This window comes from Corythoichthys intestinalis, chromosome 16, assembly GCF_030265065.1.
Source record: "Corythoichthys intestinalis isolate RoL2023-P3 chromosome 16, ASM3026506v1, whole genome shotgun sequence".
NCBI lineage: Eukaryota > Metazoa > Chordata > Actinopteri > Syngnathiformes > Syngnathidae > Corythoichthys > Corythoichthys intestinalis.
Window position 1 is genome coordinate 31,662,317 of NC_080410.1, and position 20,040 is coordinate 31,682,356.

The 20,040-nt window shown below is 37.2% G+C and overlaps 2 protein-coding genes across 2 annotated transcripts; one reads left to right on the forward strand and one right to left on the reverse strand.

Moving 5' to 3' along the window:
• Nucleotides 1–112: 112 nt before the first annotated feature.
• On the reverse strand, nt 113–7,432 carry LOC130932106 (small ubiquitin-related modifier 2). Its single transcript, XM_057861509.1, has 4 exons — nt 7,283–7,432; nt 3,510–3,641; nt 1,546–1,617; nt 113–761 (listed from the first exon to the last, which is right to left on the reverse strand). Exons 1-4 carry the CDS (start codon nt 7,301–7,303, stop codon nt 699–701), a joined length of 288 nt encoding a protein of 95 aa, XP_057717492.1. The 5' UTR covers nt 7,304–7,432; the 3' UTR covers nt 113–698.
• Nucleotides 7,433–7,677: 245 nt separating this feature from the next.
• Nucleotides 7,678–20,036, forward strand: nup85 (nucleoporin 85). Its single transcript, XM_057861506.1, has 19 exons — nt 7,678–8,029; nt 8,211–8,301; nt 8,515–8,671; nt 8,742–8,812; nt 8,898–8,941; nt 11,570–11,633; nt 11,729–11,850; nt 11,915–12,049; nt 13,419–13,541; nt 13,896–14,027; nt 14,102–14,208; nt 17,416–17,499; nt 17,574–17,639; nt 17,725–17,876; nt 18,225–18,342; nt 18,417–18,517; nt 19,391–19,542; nt 19,677–19,787; nt 19,865–20,036. Exons 1-19 carry the CDS (start codon nt 7,997–7,999, stop codon nt 19,958–19,960), a joined length of 1,959 nt encoding a protein of 652 aa, XP_057717489.1. The 5' UTR covers nt 7,678–7,996; the 3' UTR covers nt 19,961–20,036.
• Nucleotides 20,037–20,040: the final 4 nt, after the last annotated feature.

The window sequence follows — 20,040 nt, forward strand, 5'->3', positions numbered from 1 at the left end:
GTTACCTAGTTAGAGAGCAAAAGTGATTAACAGAGCATAGTTAGAGTTTTATAATAATGTCAAATTGGTGACAAAGAATGAAACAATCACACTGGAGAGCATCACAAAATAAGTATTGGAAAAACAACAATAGCTTTATTTCAACGGGTATTTTAACAGACAATATCGTTTGCATGATGAAAAAAATATCCTGCTCCCTTGCCAAAATATCACGTTTGGTCTAGTTCATGGATGAATCAAAGTAATAGTCAACATATTCACCAACCATCTACAGGTATAATCCAATTTAATTTCCATAATGAGATTTCAGGTCCATTTCAACAGTATGATAAAGCCCTGACATTTATTAACATGTTCTGTGAGGTGAGATCACAGCGTGATTGGATCATGCGGGTCAATTTTGCGGGTGTTTTGGCCCCTCGTGACCACATACTTGAAGTATTGTGAGCATCATAGACAGCTTGAAAATTGACCGGCTAAATTCCGGACCGAACGTGATGACGAGGAAATGGAAAATACACAATATATAACATTCTAGAATAAGTCCAATTTTGACAACCTATATTCTAAACAATCGATGTGGATTGGCTTATGTACGAAAAGTAAAGTAACAGGATAATGAAAATACTGTACAGCAGAGTCATTTAAACCTCAATAGGATAAGATGCAAATCAGGCTGAGCTTGTGTTAATGGTTGATTAAATCACTCCTCCTGTCTGTTGTTGAAACACGTCAATCGTGTCTTCATCTTCCATTTCCAACTGAAAAAAAGAAAAAAAATTATTTAAATCTTCATGTATTTTAGTGCGGTATTTTTGGATTTTGTTTTCCTTCAACTCATTGGTTGCCAAATTGAGAGAACATTTACTGTGCCCTCCCCCTTTTTGTCGCTTTTCTTCTGAATAAAAAGATAAGTGAACAAAGTCTTTGTTTGCTAAATAAAGGAATATTTAAAAATGGCCCCTTTTGGTTTTTTAATAAAAATATTTAACTAAAACACAAGAATATTAAATATGAATAGTTAAGAGGTTCAAAAACAGAGGCCCTAAGTCAACAATATGTCCAAACGATAAGGTTTGGAGATATTTATAGAATAAATAGAATTGACTGATATTGATAGAAGCCAATGAAATCACTACAAATAAGTATCAGTAGGCTATGGTATTTTTTCCAGTGTTCACCAGGAAGTCATGCAAAACTGTTCCCCCCAAAAATAAATATAACAGTTTCAGTAATGTCTTCATCTTCTTCTGGTCCCATGCCCGACTTGGTCAACAAAACTGCTTTTGTCCGTGTAAGATATTAGATTCAACATGTTTGCAAATCATGAGTCTTGGAAGGAGACAGTTGGGACATTTTGTCCAAGGGGGAAAAAAAGTGATTTTAAACTCCTGTACTACTCAGCCAAGTGTCCTCGTGAAAGAACATGGCAAAGAATGCATGAAATTCAGGAAAACCCTTCACCAAAACATGAAAGCTGTGAACACATCAACACCAAACCCTGCTCTTTGAGTATCATGTTTTTTTTTAAGATCTGAAACTTACTTGTGATGGTGTGTCATTCTCATTTATTGGTTGTCCGTCAAATCTAAACCGGATTTGCCTCATGGACAGTCCCTGGAAAAGACACAAAGACGGTTAGCCAACTATATTTAAGTGTTTTCTGCGGCATTTTTTTAGTACGTTATTCCTAAACAAAACAAGTTTAGAGCGCACGTTAGTACTTTGGGTGTCAAATTCGACTAATGTAGGACGTTTCTCCGATGTAGGAGATTTTGGCATAACACCAGTCTGCTTACCCGCCCCAATTCTGCGCCCATGCCCATTACACAACAAGAAGACGCCTGATTATGTTAACTTTGATCATAAACTGTTTAAAAGATAAATTGCTCAGACATAAAGTGAACTAAGTACCAATTTTGTTTGAGGTTTCTAATGAAAGAAGTTGCATAACATGGACGTGTGGCGGTTCATTATAAGATTTTTGAGCACAGTTGTTTTTCTTTAAACCATCAAGTCATTTCAGGAATTATTTCCACATGATGTACCACACAGCCCATCATATTTTTGTACAACTTCACAGGTGGAAAAAAAACAACTTAAATTCAAGTGAAGACATGTTTTGGGAAGAACCACCATTTAACAATATGAGTGAAGTAACCCAATTCAAATAAATTGGGAACATCCAAAGAGGAATGAAAGTGACACAAGTTGGATTCTTCTGGAAGAAATCCAATTCAAAAGTCACAGGAAAACAACAAATTCCGTGTGATAGAAATGATTAGCGTCACACGTGCTTTTGTTTCCACTGCAAAAAGGAAACGTGTGATTATGACCACATAAAACTGAAATGAAACATGCTGATGGGTCTGCTTGTTCAGTATGAGCAACCTTCTTATTTCTTATTTTTGAATTATGTATCATGAAATTTTATCAAGAAATATTTAAGACTTTCTCTTTTGACTGCTTAGAACATGATTGAATGCCAATTCCAGGAAATTTCACACACAAAAAGAATGTATATATCTTCTAGACTGTCCAAAAATTTCTCATTCAAAATTTCATGATATGTAGCACAATTTAAATTTTAAGGGATTTAAAATTCCTTTTTAAGACCTTTTTCAAGATTTAATCCCTTCAGACGTAAGCATGGTGCTGAAAGACATGATGCGTTTGCGTCTCAAAACCAATAAATACACTGAATTTAGTTGCTATTGCTACTCCTGGGAGATGATTGGATAAAACTTTACCCATCGAAATCAAATCATGAGATATGGCCTGCGCCCTCTTTGCTTTTTGGCTCTTTGAAAATGGCTGACCAAACGCAACTTCAAACAGGATAACGTAAAGTGCTCATTTCTCATTAAAAACATATTAACATTAAAAATAACCAATAAAAGCATGAAATATCCCCGACACAAAAATTGCACTTCGTTCTAGTGTTTGAGTAGAGTAAAAATCAGCGCAATTTTTTAAATTGTTTTTTTTGCCCAGGAGAAAAAATGCGAGTCTGAAGGGGTTAAAATTTATATAATCCAACCAGAACACCAAAAATACAAGTAACAACTGAATATACATTTCAGAAGCAGCCAAACTCTGAGAAATAGTGCGACTTAAACTCCGAAAAATATGGTATATGCTAGCACTAGTCCAACCACGGTATTCTACTCAATACTGTGTTCAAGGAATAAGAAACGGAATCATTCATGGATTTTTATCAAACGCAGGGAGCAGCCCCTAAATTGCCCAATATCACCCTCTGCTGTCCACCAAATGAATGGCATCTATTTGACCATCCAGTATTACTTCACCTAAGTGCGGAATGTCAAGACTAAACCAAGAATACGGGCTAGCGGACTCCTTGTGTATGAAACGATGAACATCATAACTACACTTGATGACAAATTCTGATTAGAAAATCCACCAAACAACAGCTCCTAACTGTAAAAAAAACAGTAAGATGTGGCGCTCGTAAGCCAGGCGTCGACCATATTACGTTATGACCTCACCTGTCTATCGCAGTAGGCTTTCATAAGTTTGCTGAGCGCCGTGTGTCTTTTAATCTTGAACTGCACGACCGATCCATCTTGGCCTGCCACCTTCAGGTTGATATGTTCGCTAGTTTCAGTCTTCACTCCTTCCTACAGGACAAAAGCAGGGAAGAAAAATAGATATAGTGATATGAAAAAGTATCAGAACTTTTTGGAATTTCTCACATTTCTGTATAAAATCACCATCAAATGTGATCTGATCTTTGTCAAAATCACACAGATGAAAAAACAGTGTCTGCTTTAAATAAAACCACCCAAACATTTGTAGGTTTTAATATTTTAATGCGTATAGTATGCAAACAATGACAGAAGGGGGAAAAATAACTAAGTGAACCATCACATTTAATATTTTGTGGCCCCTCTTTGGCAGCAATAACTTCAACCACACGCTTCCTGTAGCTGCAGATCAGTCTGGCACATCGATCTGGACTAATCTTGGCCCATTCTTCTCTAGAAAACTGCTGTAGTTCAGTCAGATTCCTGGGATGTCTAGCATGAATCGCTGACTTTAGGTCTCAATGGGGTTCAAGTTTGGACTTCGACTTGGCCACTCCAGAAAGTGTATTTTGTTCTTCTGAAACTATTCTGAAGTTGATTTACTTCTGTGTTTTGGATCATTGTCTTGTTGCAGCATCCATCCTCTTTTTAGCTTCAACTGCCTGACAGACGACATCAGGTTTTCCTGCAAAACATCCTCAACTTTTGAATTCATTCTTCCATTAATGATTCCAAGTTGTCCAGGCCCTGAGGTAGAATAACAGCCCCAAATCATGATGCTGCCTCCACCATGCTTCACGGTGGGGATGAGATGTTGATGTTGGTGAGCTGTTCCATTTTTCTTCCACACATGATGTTGTGTGCAACTCCCAAACAATTCAACTCAGTTTAATCAGTCCACAAAATATTCTGCCAAAACCTCTGTGGTGTGTCCAAGTGCCTTTTTGCGAACATTAAACGAGCAAAAATGTTTAGACAGCAGCGGCTTCCTCTGTGGAGTCCTCCCATGAACACCATTCTTGGCCATAGTTTTACATATAGTTGATGTGTGCACAGAGATATTGGACTGTGCAGTGATTTCTCTAAGTCTTTAGCAGACACTAGGGTTCTTTTTTACCTCTCTGAGTATTTTGCGCTGAACTCTTGGTGTCATCTTTGGTGGATGGCCACTCCTTGGGAGAGAAGCAACAGTGCCAAACTCTCTCCCATTTGTAGACAACTTCTCTGACTGTTGAATCATGAACATCCAGACTTTTAAAGATGGTTTTTTATCCTTTCCCAGCCTTACACAAATTAACAATCCTTGATCGTAGGTCTTCAGACAGCTCTTTTGACCGAGCCATGATGCACATCAGACAATGCTTCTCATCAAGACAATTCTTACCAGTTGTGTGTGTTTTCTAGTAAGCAGTGCAGCTTCAAACAACTCATCAGTGATCGGGCAGAGACTTGACTTAAATTGTTTGGTAAAAATTGGTTTCAATTGCTCTTTAAGTCTCCTTAGGCAGAAGGTTTACTTACTTATTTTCCCCCTACTGTCATAGTTTGCATGCTATCCTCATTAAAATATGAAAACCTATAAATGTTTGGGTGGTTTTAGTTCAAGCAGACACGGTTTTTTCATCTGTGTGATTTTGACAAAGATCAGATCACATTTGATGGTGATTTTATGAAGAAATGTGAGAAATTCCAAAAGGTTCAGATACTTTTTCATATCACTGTAAATTGAGGTGCTGAATTTCAGATTTTTTTTTGCCCTATCAACTTTTAGTGTCAGTGTGTTACCATGTCACTGTAATCTGCCCAAGGTCTTCAGAATCAGTAGTGCTGCTCCATGTAATTTAAGTACATTACCAATAAAACAGTTTTTTGTTAATTTAAGCAATTTAAAAATAAATAAATAAAATATCAATCGTTTATGAAGAGAATATGTGCTATCTTTTCCCTGTGTTTTTATGTATATAAAAAAATGTAAATTTCATTTTGTAACTTTTTTTAATTACTGCCCTCACTGTTCAAATACCCATCTGCATGACTTATGGGTTTTGTCAATTTTTTGTATTTTTATTTCTTAATTGTAACTAGCTTATTTTAATGTACAATAGAAATACAATATATCCTTGCCTTCTTTAAAAGATAAATAAAAAAAATATACAGAACTAAAAACTAATAAAAAAATACAAAAAAAAAAGATTGACAATTTTTCGGTCAACAATGTCTCTAAACCTGGGTTCAATTTAACCCCAGAGGGTCGGTGAGTAAGCCTAAGGGTGAAGCTTAAGTTAAAGACACACAGGGCCCCATTTTCATACTCTGCCTAAAGAACAAGTGTCATTACAGACTAGGTTTTGGACGGGGTTGCCTCCAGTTCACAGGCTTTATTCCATTTCTTTCAATGTCTTGCCCTCTATTTAATGGGAGGAGAAACTGGTTTGCTCAGTGGAAGGTTGACGTACACTCGGTGTGAGGAAGTATAACAGACCTACAGGCAGTGTGCACTGTACAAATAATTAAAAAAAAAACATTTGAGTCACATTTTACGTCTATAGTTAGTATGTGATACAAGGATGCGACCATAATATGAGAATGTAGACATGATGAACAACCACACTGGATGTATATCAAACTCCCATGCAATACATTAAAGCTGTTCAGACTATAAAGACACTCAGATTCCTATTTTCCGTGTCTAAGCAGTTGAGCAGGTCTGGGGAGAAGTAAAATAAATAAATTAAAAAAAAAAAAAACAACAACATAGACTTGAAATGTCATTTTCCAATGTGAAAATAAACTGCGAAACACTCAATTTATTAGGAGGAAATTAGAAATAGGAATAAATTTTAACAGGAATTTGCTCGCAAGCGTAGCTATATCCGTTTTGAATTGGGGGGGGGGGGATTCATTATTAAATTCTGAAGGATTCAATGAATGCAAATGTGATATTTGTGGGGTTTCGCAAGATTACGAACCACTGCTTTAAACAATGTATCGACTGTCAACATAATTATCAGTTAATCTGATAACTAGTTTATTGGGTGATTAAATACGGAAGCTCTAAGTCTTATTACCTCACTGGCTGCCATCGACAGCGATAGACGTCCAAACCATTTTAACTGGGAGGTGATGGTGTAGATTGGACGGCTATTGCTCTCAAAGGCAAGCAATGAGTAAAGTACAGAGACAAAGTATATTTTATCACTCAAGTACAGATTTCTGAAAAATTAACTGAAGTACAGTTACATATTCTACTTCAATATTCCAGCATATAACTGAAGTAGAAAAGTATTTCCATTTTGTTACCCATATAAAAGTACAGATCATTATGAAATCTAGTCAAGTATTTGTACTTTGTTACTCAGGTCCAAATTTCCTTTTTATTTAAACAGAATATATTTATAATTGGTTTATGGTTACTTCGCACTTTTAATGATGGGTGTATCTGTCTGGTTTCCCAAAGTAAACGGAATAAAAAAAATCTCGGATGAATGGAGCCATGCGCTGAGGTCGACACCAGCTGGTTGGTTGCGGCCATGCACAAAATGCCGGCCGCGCGCCCCTCAATGCGCGTGCACAAGCCTTCCGGTCTCTCCGAGTCGGCCGACCACTTCAGTTCTAGCTTGTAAACTTTAGATTAAACAAAGCACGTGGTCATTTCCGTTACACTCGAGCCCCTCCGCCGGTCGCGTTTGGGGAAGAAGGCGCATTTGAGGGCGGCGTAGTGTGCTAGCACTCACCTTCGGTTTCTCATCAGCCATGGTCACTCTTTTGGCGCTTTCTCTTTGCTGCCACACAAAGAACACGGGAGCGCGCACGTGCTCGTTCCCGCTAAAAGTTTCCAAACCCTACGTGCGCGGCCCCGAGACGGTGCGCGCACGTACATGTGAGGCGTGATTGGCTGCCGGCGGTCACGAGGGTGCACGTTGGGCGAGACGAGATGCGCGTTACAGAGACCCTGAGCTCCACGTGAGCGCGCACGGTGTTGTTTTTCCTTTGTTGGCGCTTACATAGCGGTAAACGTCACAAATCAATGCACGAATAAACATAAGTATGAGAGAGAGTTATATAACAGGTGTCATATCCACTGCGCTCTTTGTTTACAGCCCGCGTTTTAACCGTGACGTATGGTCGTCATTTTTGTGTTCAAAAAGCTTTTGCTTTCATGTAAAATGCAATGACACGTGATTTTCGGAACGTTTGAAGTCCATTTGTGTAAAATTCGTTGTGTTCTTTTGGTAATTTATGGGTAAAACAGCAAATTACCGGCGCATTATGGGGAATGGAAAATCAGGCATGGGAACGGACAGCTATGTATGACGTCATCAGACCGTGCCAAGGGGGGCCTTCACCGACAGGCTGGCGCGCGCTATTACTTCGTGGTAATAAATTTGTATTGGGCATATTATGTGTGCTTTTTTCAGATTGTATTGTATTGGTGATATTGTTCCGTAATGGAGGAGGTCGACGTTGACCCGACAATTACCGTAAGTGACATCTGTCGCTAAGTTTCTTCCTGCTTGCCGCTCAGAATTCTTGCCACAAGCCAAACGTGAACCTCCCGCCAAACCTTTTGAATTATAAACAGCACAACATTTAATTTCCCGAGAACATAAGAGATGTCGTGTTTGTTTCTGTTGGGTTTATGTCATGCTTTTTCTCCTGCAGAATATCCCCACGTCCAGTCATGGGAAGCATTTGGGTTTTGCTTGGGGTCCAGGAGATATCCTAGTGTATGAGACCCTTTACAAACAATCAGGTGTGAAGAGTAGTGCCTATAGTAAAATCTACACACCCTTGTTTAAATGCCATTCTTTTTCACGGAGGTCTAATCCATGTCAGCTTTTCCATTTCAAATGGATTGAACGTCTATCGCAGCCAATAAGTTATCTGGTTATAATGAATGGACCAATTAATTACTAATATTTAAAACAAATGATAAAACCGTGCTTCTTGTGCTCTTCGTTGGTAGGCACTTCAGGGTTGTGCAGCTCCTTCGTGCACTCGGTCAGAAAAGACGAGGATATCTATTCACCCATCTTACGCAAACTCTTCAATGAGTTGCACCACATCTTTGTTGGTTTGCAGACAATCCCAGAGGAAGTCCCCAACAAGAACAAGAAATCCCAGTAAGGCCAACTCGTGACTTATCAAGTTAACATTCAGTCAATGTGCTAAACATCTTTATTTCCGCATCAGATTTGTCAGCATTAGTAAAAATTATAGATCTGTAATTCGTGCCTGTATAGAAGAGCTTCAACAAGTTGCAGGTTTGTATTTTCATTTACAGTAATTTTCAGCACTTAGTCAGGAATAATATTTTGATTCTTTTTTTTTATTATTATTTTTGATTAGTAATTACCAAAGACTCAGAACTGCGCACGCAATACGGAAATCAGGTGTGTACATTGCTTTTTTACTCAAATACCAGTCAATACATTGAATTAAAGATTGTTTTTTAGTTATTTACAGTCATTTATTTAATACAAGAAAAGCAAAAACCTAAATGTTCTCAAATTTCTGAAGTCCTCGATGAAAGCCGATGGTTGTCTTTGTGATTAATCCTAATTGTATGTTTTCTAACATCTGCTTTTGCTCTGGAAAAAAAATGATATTGTAATTAGTTACATAGTTACATAATATTCATAGTCCGACTTGTGTCGGCAGTTTTTTTCTTCCAACAGACTTTATAATGATATTGACTAAGGGTGTAATGGTACATGTATTCGTATTGAACCGTTTCGGTACTTAGCGTTCGGTTCGGAACGGGGCCGTACCGAACGAGTTTCTGACGTAATGTAACCCTTACTTTTCGAGGCTGTGAGTCCATTGGGTTACAGTTTATTTGTGTAGATTATATTTACTCCGTCTTCCCAACTATAATGAGGACCAACACGGTAGTACAGTAATAAGAAACGTCAACGGCGCAACAACATGGCCGCCGCGAGAACGCAGTGAAACGCGGCCATTAAAGTCAATCAGCGAATGCACACCAGTCGCAGTGCGGCCGCGTGTTGCGTCCCAGAAGCGGCTCAACTCGATGCACGTGAAAACAATGGCAGAGATTATTATTTGACGCGAGACACAGCCCTCCTGCGTCAATACTACTAGCTAGCAGACCGGTGTTCCGGGCAGACCGGAAGTCACTCGTGTAAAAATACGGTGGATCCGGTCGATTTTCAAACTAATATGCAATCATAACCCACTTTTTGAGTCCATCAGATCTCTTGAGTGGTAGATTGGGGCACAGTTGACTTGTCTTTGTTGATTTACAGTTGTCTTCTCTGCTATAATAATAACCAACACGGCCCCATGTTCAATACAAAACCCTCCTACCACAACAAAACAAGTAGGAACTAATATTCACATAGGAACTAAAGTTATACAACATAAAATATACAATATAAATGAATACTACATCACATTTGTAAAATATAAACACATAATAAAATAAATAATAGCCCATTTAAATAAAATAAATTGAAATGAGCTAAAACACCTGTATTTAAATAATAAGAATAATATACAGGTCCTGCTTACACAATTACATTTATTAATTTCTGTGGCGCTTTAACTTGAGAAAATCCACCAATAAAGCTTTTGAAAACCGTTCATAAGAAAAAAAAAATGAGGCATTTCATTTGTAAAATGTTAAAATCTTTGTCATTGGGATTGCTTTTCTCTTTAGCACAGGACTTCTTTTTTCTTCTTGCTTTCAGAAAGAAAGCTGACCAATACTTGGGGTCTGAAAGGCAAATTGTTGTTGGATTATTCTTTAAATACCCGCTACTTTTTGAGCAGAATTCTAGCTTTGTATAGGCTACTGTTCCTATTGTTGAAAGCACAAAAGTGTGTAATAAACAACTAGCACAAAATTTATATTTTTGCATTTTGTTTTCTTACTGTACCGAAAATTAACCGAACCGTGACCTCAAAACAGAGTTACGTACTGAACCGAGATTTTTGTGTACCGTTACACCCCTAATATTGATGGGACACAGGGTGCGGGGCCGATTAATAGGGGGCCTATCTCCGTCAAAGCTGACCGAGTGGAAACGCAAAGAGTTTTTTACGTTGAAAATTATTGTGAATAAATGCTTAAATCCTTGAATTCTTTATAGGTATGGATGTAAAACAGTCTCAATTCTTGGTTAAAAGCAAAAAAAAACAAAAAAAAAAACGGGAGGTTAGCATTTATTTTATGTGAATATGTCGACTGTGCTGGTAGTCTTTAAGTCATTGTGGCGCCGCCTTGTCACTACAAAGAGCTTTTTACGTTGAAATTCTTGTGTAGAAATGTTTAAATCCCTGAATTCTTTATATACAGTATATATGGACATAAAACAGTCTCGATTCGTTGTTAAAAGGGCAAAGAACCGAGCAGTAAAAAAAACTCTGTTTTCATTAGGCGGCCGCAGCACATTCGACATATTTACGTAAAATAAATGCTAACGTTGAAATTCTTGTGAATAAATGCTTAAATCCCTGAATTCTTTATACATATGGATGTAAAACAGTCTCTATTCTTGGTTAAAAGCAAAAAAAACGTGCAGTTAGCACTCATTTTATGTAGATATTGCGAACTATGACGCCAATGCCGCAGCGGCTAATTTCTCCCACAGATTTTTTCCCCAACGTTTCAAAATGCATGCATGATACGAAAAATATAGTAATTACCTTGACTCCTCGAACAAATCACTCCTAAGACAAACCTTCCTGTTTGTATGTGGTACAGCTTTCGTACTTTTTCAACCTAAATCCGGCATTAGATTGATGCGTGCGTGTGTTAAAGAATAACTCCTTTTGATGTGGGCAGGCCTCCTACTTGAAGGTGAGGCGCAGTGTATGAAGGATGTGACCCGTCTATATAGCATTATGAAGACTATGCTTCCAGTGCATTTTTCTAGCTCAAATGCCAAACAAAAATGGATTACAATATCTATTGCTGTCAATGAGTTAAAATGTGTTCTTCAATGAGTAACCATAAATTATTTTATTCAGCTTTCATTTTTATTCTATTTTATCAGGTGTCAATCCTGTTGGCTATTGAACTGATCTGGAATCTTTGCGAAGTACTTTTCATTGATGCTGGTCAGTGTCGCTGTGTGTTTTTTTTATTTCTTTATTTTTATTTTTACCATTTCCAACAAACCTTTGACTCTTTTCTCATTTGTGCTTGTCGACAGGCGGCTCCCTGTTGCTCCACTTGCTGGACTGGGTGAGGTTGCATAAGGGCGATGTGGATGAGAAGGCGACCCATGTGCTGCAAAGCGAGAGTCCCGCCGAGCACAGTGACTACTGGGATGTGGTAGGTAATGTGCACGATCTGACTGTTAATTAAAATACTGAAATGTGGGTTTTTTGCTGCGCAGGTGGTGGGCTATGTGCTGCAGGGACACTTGGAAGAGGTCAGACAGTTGCTCATGAAGCAGGCTGCCCGCCAGCCTGCTGCCAGGAACATGTTCAAGTTGATGGACCACCTGCTTAGCAAGATGCCTTTTTATAATGTAATATCTTGTTTGGGTGTCTTATACCGGTAGTCTCCGGGTTACGACGTACCCGACTTTTTTTGTTGTTGTTGTTGCGTAAACAATACCTTACACTATTGTACATCACGTTGTCTCATTTTTTAACTTGATTTTATCAATATGACTGTTCTGCCCTTTAGCGAAATGTGTATTTTATTATAATGTTGACTTTTGTTTTGTGATGCATGCTTTTATTTTGGCGCAGACCAGGTAGTACTTTCACACGTGAGTAAGAGTGCATGTACACATAAAGAACATATTTTCACACACGAAGCAGAGCGCATATACACACAAGGAAGAGCGCATTTGCTCCCATGAAAAAGCCACGCAGCTGAGAGAGGAGAAAGATTACAGCTTAGCTGGCTGTCTAGCTAGGACTTAGCTCCAACGTCTTGGCGAGGACAGGACAATGATGTATAATACATGTTTTTGGATAGTTATTTTGATATTTAGTGGTACTTAAAGGATTCATTCCGACATACGCTGAAATTCGGGTAACGTCGCCAGCGTAGGAACGGAACTTTCATAACCCGGGGACTACCTATATTGTTAAAAGTGAAGACAGATTGTAATTCTGGGATAGCTTTTCTAGCGACATGAAAATAAAAATCCACTTAAGCGCCATTAAAATCTACCCCAATATTACTGTAAATTCTGCACAATAGAGTGCACCTGATAAGAATTTGCACCACCCAGATTTAATAGCATTGTATTTGTAAGAAAAGAAATAACCATATTAGCTGCAACTGTCTATAAGCCATGGGTGTACACAGTGCAATATGAAATATAAGAAAAATGTTCCACACAGAGATTTGATTCATTCAGAATCTCTTTATTCACTAAATTAACGTAGAGACAGAACACAAAATTCAAGTGGCAACGTCACCATTAAGCACTAAGCCCCTAAGCAAAACGCATTTAAAAAATGGAACCGAGATGTTAGCCTATCAAAATCCCTAAATTAGCCACTTCATGATTTAGGACGAATATTTCAAAAGGAGGAAAAAATATACCTTATGGTGGACAAATCTTGTGTATATACTCTACTTATAGCCATGGGTGTACACAGTGTAATTTGAAATATAAGAAAAATGTTCCACACAAAGATTTGATTCATTCAGAATCTCTTTATTCACTAAATTAACTTAGAGACAACGCAAAACTCAAGTGGCAACGTCACCATGATGCACTAAGCCCCTAAGCAAAACGCATTTAAAAAATGGAAGCGAGATGTTAGCCTATCAAAATCCCTAAATTAGCCACTTCATGATTGAGGACGAATATTTCAAAGGGACGAAAAAAATATGCCTTATGGTGGACAAATCTTGTGTATGTACTCTACTTATAGCCAGGCGGTACACAGACGCCGACAGACTTTGACGTGAAGTGGAGAAACTGGCATGAGGAAGTGGACCGCTGCCTCCAGGACAACTCTTTTGCCAGCAACCCACGCCTGGAACTCCTATGCAAGGTTAGATCACCCTCAGAATTGTATTGACTGTGCATTCTCTTGTATTTGCATGTTGTCGTATTATGTGCAAGTAGCGCTCATGTGTGGCTGTCATGATTCATTTACCACTAATTGACTATATTCTTTTATAGACAATTACAAACATAAAAGGCTTTTAACTCATTGGCTGCCAACTACCAGCTAAAATGTTCAGCCCACACCGACATAACAGTAAATAACATGCAATTAATTTATGAGCTGATGATCATCGCAAAAATATCAAAACAAGCCCTACTTATTAGTAGCGGTTATAAAAAAAAGTAGAATCAAACTTTTTTTTTTCCCATGTGAAAGAAGAATCTGCTCTCATTTTAGATTCTAGTGGGAGATGAAGACACATTGTTGGAACACAAAGAACTTCTGGGCACCTGGTATCACTTTCTGGTCACGAGACTACTCTATTGCCACCCTACCGTCAGATCCACAGAGTTGCATTTCTATGCCCAGGTACAGCAACGACAACAGTACCTTTGACGCGTCGTGCTGGTTCTTAATATTTGCGGTCTAATGTGCTTCCACAGTCATGTATGACCATGTTTCTGGACCCCAGGAGTGTGCCAGAAGCCCTGGACAACATCTTGCTTGCCGCCTTTGAGTTTGACATCCATCAGGTCATCAAGGACTGCAGGTATGTAAGCAGATTCAAGTTGTTCGGTGCTGTGAGTTTGTCATTTTGGTGTGCTATTTCACTCATTGGCCGCCGTTGACGGCGGTAGGCGTCCAATTTATTTGAGCTGGGAACGCTGGCAGCGATCATTAGCCCCTCGCAGTATAAATAGATTGGACTCCTGTCGTCGTCAATGGCATTGAAACATAATCATTCACTGAATAAACTGATAGATGTCAATCACAGCTACTGCTGTGTAAGAAAAGTAAAAAGTCTCATACTTGTAACTGGGGCTGATATGATTAATCGAGTAATCGATGATCAAATTCATTGGCAACTATTTTGTTGGTCAATGAATCGCTCATAGACGTTTTTGACATAAAAAATGTCCAAACCCTCTTTTTGAGCGTCTTAATAATAAGTATGTTTCTCATTTTCAAATTGTTTATTATGAATAATATTATTTTCTCTTCATAGAAAGACAAAACCAAGTGTTTTATAATTATTTTTCAAATGCCTTTGAAATTAATAGTTGAAAAAAAGGAACCTGTACATGTAATTTTTTGCAAACCAACCGACTAATAGCGCAAAGTCAACATTTGTGTCAAAATTTCAAAAAAAAAAGTGCCTTCAAAATTTTTCCTCTTCAATCAAAAAAAAAAGTAGTTCAAAACTTTTTTTCACTTATAAAAAAGTGACACTTCAATAAAAAAAAGTTTCAAATCAATAATTTCAATATATACATACAGTGTATCACAAAAGTGAGTACACCCCTTGCATTTTTGCAGATATTTAAGTATATCTTTTCATGAGACAACACTGACAAAATGAAACTTTGACACATTGAAAAGTAGTGTGTTTGCAGCTTATATAATAGTTAATTTATTTTCCCCTCAAAATAACTCAAAATATAGCCATTAATATCTTAACCCCTGACAACAAAAGTGAGTACACCCCTATGAAAAAATGCACATCCCTAAATGTCCAAATTGAGTACTGCTTGTCATTTTCCCTCCAAAATGTTATGTGACTCGTTACAGGAGTGCTGTCAGCTTTTCTGCAAAGATTGAAGAGGTGGGGGGTCAGCCTGTTAGTGCTCAGACCATACGCCGCACTCTACATCAAATTGGTGTGCATGGCTGTCACCTCAGGGGGAATCCTCTTCTGAAGACTGTACACAAGAAAGCCCTCCCGTCTCATCAGACATGGTTCCAGTAATCCATGTGCTTTGTTGACATGTCTTCGCTAACTGTTTGCGGGCTTTCTTGTGTACCGTCTTCAGAAGAGGTTTCCCCCTGGGGTGACAGCCATGCATACCAATTTGATGTAGAGTGCGGCGTATGATCTGAGCACTAACAGGCTGACCACCGACCTCTTCAATTTCTGCAGCAATGCTGACACCACTCCTGTAACGAGTCACATGACATTTTGGAGGGAAAATCAATTTGGACATTGAGGGATGTGCATTTTTTCATAGGGGTGTACTCACTTTTGTTGCAACGGGTTAAGATATTAATGGCTATATTTTGAGTTATTTTGAGGGGAAAATAAATTAACTCTATTATATAAGATGCACACAGACTACTTTTCATTGTGTCAAAGTGTCATTTTGTCAGTGTTGTCCCATGAAAATATATACTTAAATATCTGCAGAAATGCGAGGTGTGTGTGCTCACTTTTGTGATACACTGTATATACAGGAGCGGGGGCATTATATTTTTGCAAATGAATGTTTTATTTGATTGAAAATATTTTTGGAGGGACAAACTGTTTTTGGGATTGAGTGATTTAGACACAAATGTCTAACCATAATATGACCCAAACACAAAAAGGATCGCTTTAAAGAAAACATTTTCAACGAAAAATTAAGTGTTCAAATGCAAATTTTTGAGTCTCGAATATTTTTTTGCATTCAAAAACGTTTCTATGATTGAATTTTTTCTTTTTTTGATGGAAGCGATTTTTCCTTTGAACATAATATATTTTTTTGTTTGAAGCAACTTAATTTTTGATTGAATAAAAAAGACACAAATATCATAGCCAAAATGTGGCCCAAACGCAAAACAACATCACTAAAAAAAAAAAAAAAAGAAAAAAATCAAAAGAAAAATTTTTCAAATGCATTTTTTTGAGTTTCAAATGTATTTTTGCATTCGAATGTTTTTTTGGATTGAAGTTACTTTTTTTTGGGATTGAGTGATTTAGACACAAATGTCTTAACCATAATATGACCCAAACACAAAAAGGATCGCTTTAAAGAAAACATTTTCAACGAAAAATTAAGTGTTCAAATGCAAATTTTTGAGTCTCGAATATTTTTTTGCATTCAAAAACGTTTCTATGATTGAATTTTTTTCTTTTTTTGATGGAAGCGATTTTTCCTTTGAACATAATATATTTTTTTGTTTGAAGCAACTTAATTTTTGATTGAATAAAAAAGACACAAATATCATAGCCAAAATGTGGCCCAAACGCAAAACAACATTACTAAAAAAAAAAATAAAATAAAAAAATCAAAAGAAAAATTTTTCAAATGCATTTTTTTGAGTTTCAAATTTATTTTTGCATTCGAATGTTTTTTTGGATTGAAGTTACTTTTTTTTAGATTGAGTGATTTAGACACAAATGTCTTAACCATAATATGACCCGAACACAAAAAGGATCGCTTTAAAGAAAACATTTTCAACGAAAAATTAAGTGTTCAAATGCAAATTTTTGAGTCTCGAATATTTTTTTGCATTCAAAAACGTTTCTATGATTGAATTTTTTCTTTTTTTGATGGAAGCGATTTTTCTTTTGAACATAATATATTTTTTTGTTTGAACCTTAATTTTTGATTGAATAAAAAAGACACAAATATCATAGCCAAAATGTGGCCCAAACGCAAAACAACATTACTTTAAAAAAAAAAAAAAAAATGTTTCAAATGCATTTTTTTGAGTTTCAAATTTATTTTTGCATTCAAATGTTTTTTTGGATTGAAGTTTTTTTTTTTTTTTTTTGGATTGAATAATAAAGACACAAATCACCCATAGATTTCCCTTGATATACCCTTCAAATCACAAAACTTGGTCATAGTTTTTATGAAATAAAGTTCACAAAGATGTGACTTAGTCCATTGCGACTGATTTGGCATTTTATTATCTATAAAAGGGTATTAAAATGGTCTTTAAGATCACTTGATGAAACCGGTAGAACATGCTAGATCTTACCTTGTGCTTTCCGCAGCATCGCTCTCAACAACTGGTGGTTCGTGGCCCATTTGACGGATCTTCTCGATCATTGCCAGCTCCTCCAATCTCACAATCTACAGTAAGAAGCGGACCTAATGGACTACCGATGACGCTTTGTGCAACATATCAAATCTTTCTACTTGTCTTTTTAAGCTTCGGCTCCAACTTGAGAGAGTTTCTACTGTTGGAATACGCTTCTGGCCTTTTCACTCATCACAGGTATTGACTTGATGCCATTGATGGCAACAGAAGTGCCATCCGTCTGTTGCCGTCAGTGGCAATTAGAATGTATTTTTGTGTCCAGTTTGTGGCAGCTGGCCGTGGACTACTTTGACCACTGTCCAGAGTTTGGTCGCGTCTACCTCGAGCTCCAGATGGAGCGCATACCCTTAGATACAGAGCGCAAAGCCCTCAAGGTGCTACGGATCTGTGAGCAAAGGCAAATGGCAGAACAAGGTTGTACTTTTTGTTCTTATCAGCATTTATATTATGTATCTGAACACTAAAATCAATTTCAAGTCAATCAATTTTACTTCAATGTTCAAGTTTTATTGGAAAACAAAAACTTAGGCTTACTTTATGGCCCACAAACTTGATCATGGCACTTAATTCAACGCAATGATTCAAGTTAACAATATTTGAAAAATGAGTTAGAAAAAAATAGCAAGTTACTTAGAGAAATTAAAAAAAAATTGATTTAAAATCTTTAGTTAGCATAACTAATATGAAGGTTTTTTTTTTTTTTTTTTTTTTTTTTTTTTTGCATATGTGGATATAATCTGTTTTTTTTCTGTTCTTCCCCAGTGCGAAGTATTTGTAAAATCATGGCCATGCGTGCGCTAAGGAACAACAGATTGGGTTCCGCTCTCTCCTGGAGCATCAGAGCCAAAGACGCTTCATTTGCCACCGTAATTTCCGAAAGGTTTGTTAATGATGTAGTCAGTAGTACTACAGCAGTCCACGTTCGACCTGTTTTTTGTTTTTTTTCTTTTTCAGGTTTTTACAGGATTACAGCATCAGAGGGTCCTTTACGGATCTGGATCTCTTGGACAATTTAGGTCCGGCGATGCTGCTCAGTGACAGGCTGACTTTCCTTGGTAGGAAGCAAAAATACACAAAGAATGTGGATGCTATGACAAAAAGGAACATGAGACACGGAGGCTCCATTTTATGTTCATGAGTTGGAACCTGAAGTTTAAAAAAAATATGTAATAAAAGCGGTGGCGTGTTTATGAAATTAAGTAATTCCTGTTTTTCATAGTAATTTTAATAAAGAAGTATGGGGGGGATCATAATCTAAACTGGATTTTGAGGGAAAATGACAAATTACGACAATGAAATATTCCCTTGGATTGCTGTCTTTTGAAAATTAAGTTTTAATAATTTTGCAGGAACTATTTGTCGAAGTGTTTTTTCCCCTTAATTTTAAAAGTTTTCTTTGTAAATTTACAATTTTATTTTTTTAATTGAAATTTTCTAAATGTTTTATCACATGTTTAAAAATGAATAATGTTGCATTGGACATTTTCTGAGGATACAATTTTAATAGAAATGTGTTTAAAAAAAAAAAAAAAAAGTTCAGATAAGATGATGAAAATAAATGATTTTTTGGGAATTATCGGCGTAAAGGTGTAATATTGATGCAAAAAAACATTTTTTAAGACTTCAGTCGTACTAGTATGAGTAGGATTGCTGTTTACAATCCCAGTATAACGAGAAAACAACTTTATTCCGAGAATATGTAAATTGAGTTTTCCAAGAAGTGTCCTTTTCGTAAAAAATGACTCCTTTAAAAAAATATTCTTTCTTAGTTTGTCATTTCATGAGAATTGGTCTATACAAGAAAACTACTGAGGTAAAAAAAATCATTTGCTTATTATTTTCCTTTTTTTAGGTATGATTTTTACATGTCACTCGAGTGCACCTATACTGTATATTAGCTGTTTTCTCCTTTTTTGGGTTTGTTTTAGGGAAGTACCGTGAGTTTCACAAGTTATATGGCGAGAAACGATTCACAGAGGCGGCGACGCTTCTTCTCTCCCTGATGACCGCTAAGATCGCTCCCAGAAGTTTCTGGATGACTTTGCTGACCGACGCTTTGCCACTTCTAGAGCAAAAAGAGGTAAGCTCAAAATGTCAGGGTATGAGTAGGATTGCAAAGTCCCAGCAGACGTAACAGGTCCCAAACGCATGGCTTACCACTTTCAGAAAAATTTTCCAAAGGCAACAAATTCCATTGATATCGTTATTTTTCAGGCCATCTTCACATCAGAGCAAACCTATGAACTCATCTGCTGTTTGGAGGAACTTACCTCATCCCCAGACAACAACATCGCCGACACTTCCATGACGGATGTCCCCATGCAGGTATGCATCTTGCTTCAATTTGAAAAAAGTTCAATCTTTAATGGGTGCCTCAGTCATTGTATTTCCTGTTCAAACAGGAAGACCTGGAGTTGACCAAAGTGGAGCCGTTGAGACTAGCCTTAGCCCGCAACCTAGCTCTGGCCATCAACAACGAAGGCACTGTACGAGTGTGAACATGCAGCATACACAACATTGCTCTTTTGTACTCTTTATACATTTGCAACTAAAATCCCATGTTTGATAATGAAACTGG

What these genes read in the sequence shown, in the direction of transcription:
- LOC130932106 (XM_057861509.1), bottom strand. Translation starts at nt 7,303, where the DNA reads ATGGCTGATGAGAAACCGAAG. An exon ending in TGGCTGATGAGAAACCGAAG is followed by an intron (nt 3,642 to 7,282) that starts GTGAGTGCTAGC and finishes TTTGTCCTGTAG; the next exon opens with GAAGGAGTGAAGACTGAAAC. An exon ending in AGAATGACACACCATCACAA is followed by an intron (nt 762 to 1,545) that starts GTAAGTTTCAGA and finishes TCTTTTTTTCAG; the next exon opens with TTGGAAATGGAAGATGAAGA.
- nup85 (XM_057861506.1), top strand. Translation starts at nt 7,997, where the DNA reads ATGGAGGAGGTCGACGTTGACCCGACAATTACC. An exon ending in GCACGCAATACGGAAATCAG is followed by an intron (nt 8,942 to 11,569) that starts GTGTGTACATTG and finishes CTATTTTATCAG; the next exon opens with GTGTCAATCCTGTTGGCTAT. An exon ending in CACTTCTAGAGCAAAAAGAG is followed by an intron (nt 19,543 to 19,676) that starts GTAAGCTCAAAA and finishes GTTATTTTTCAG; the next exon opens with GCCATCTTCACATCAGAGCA.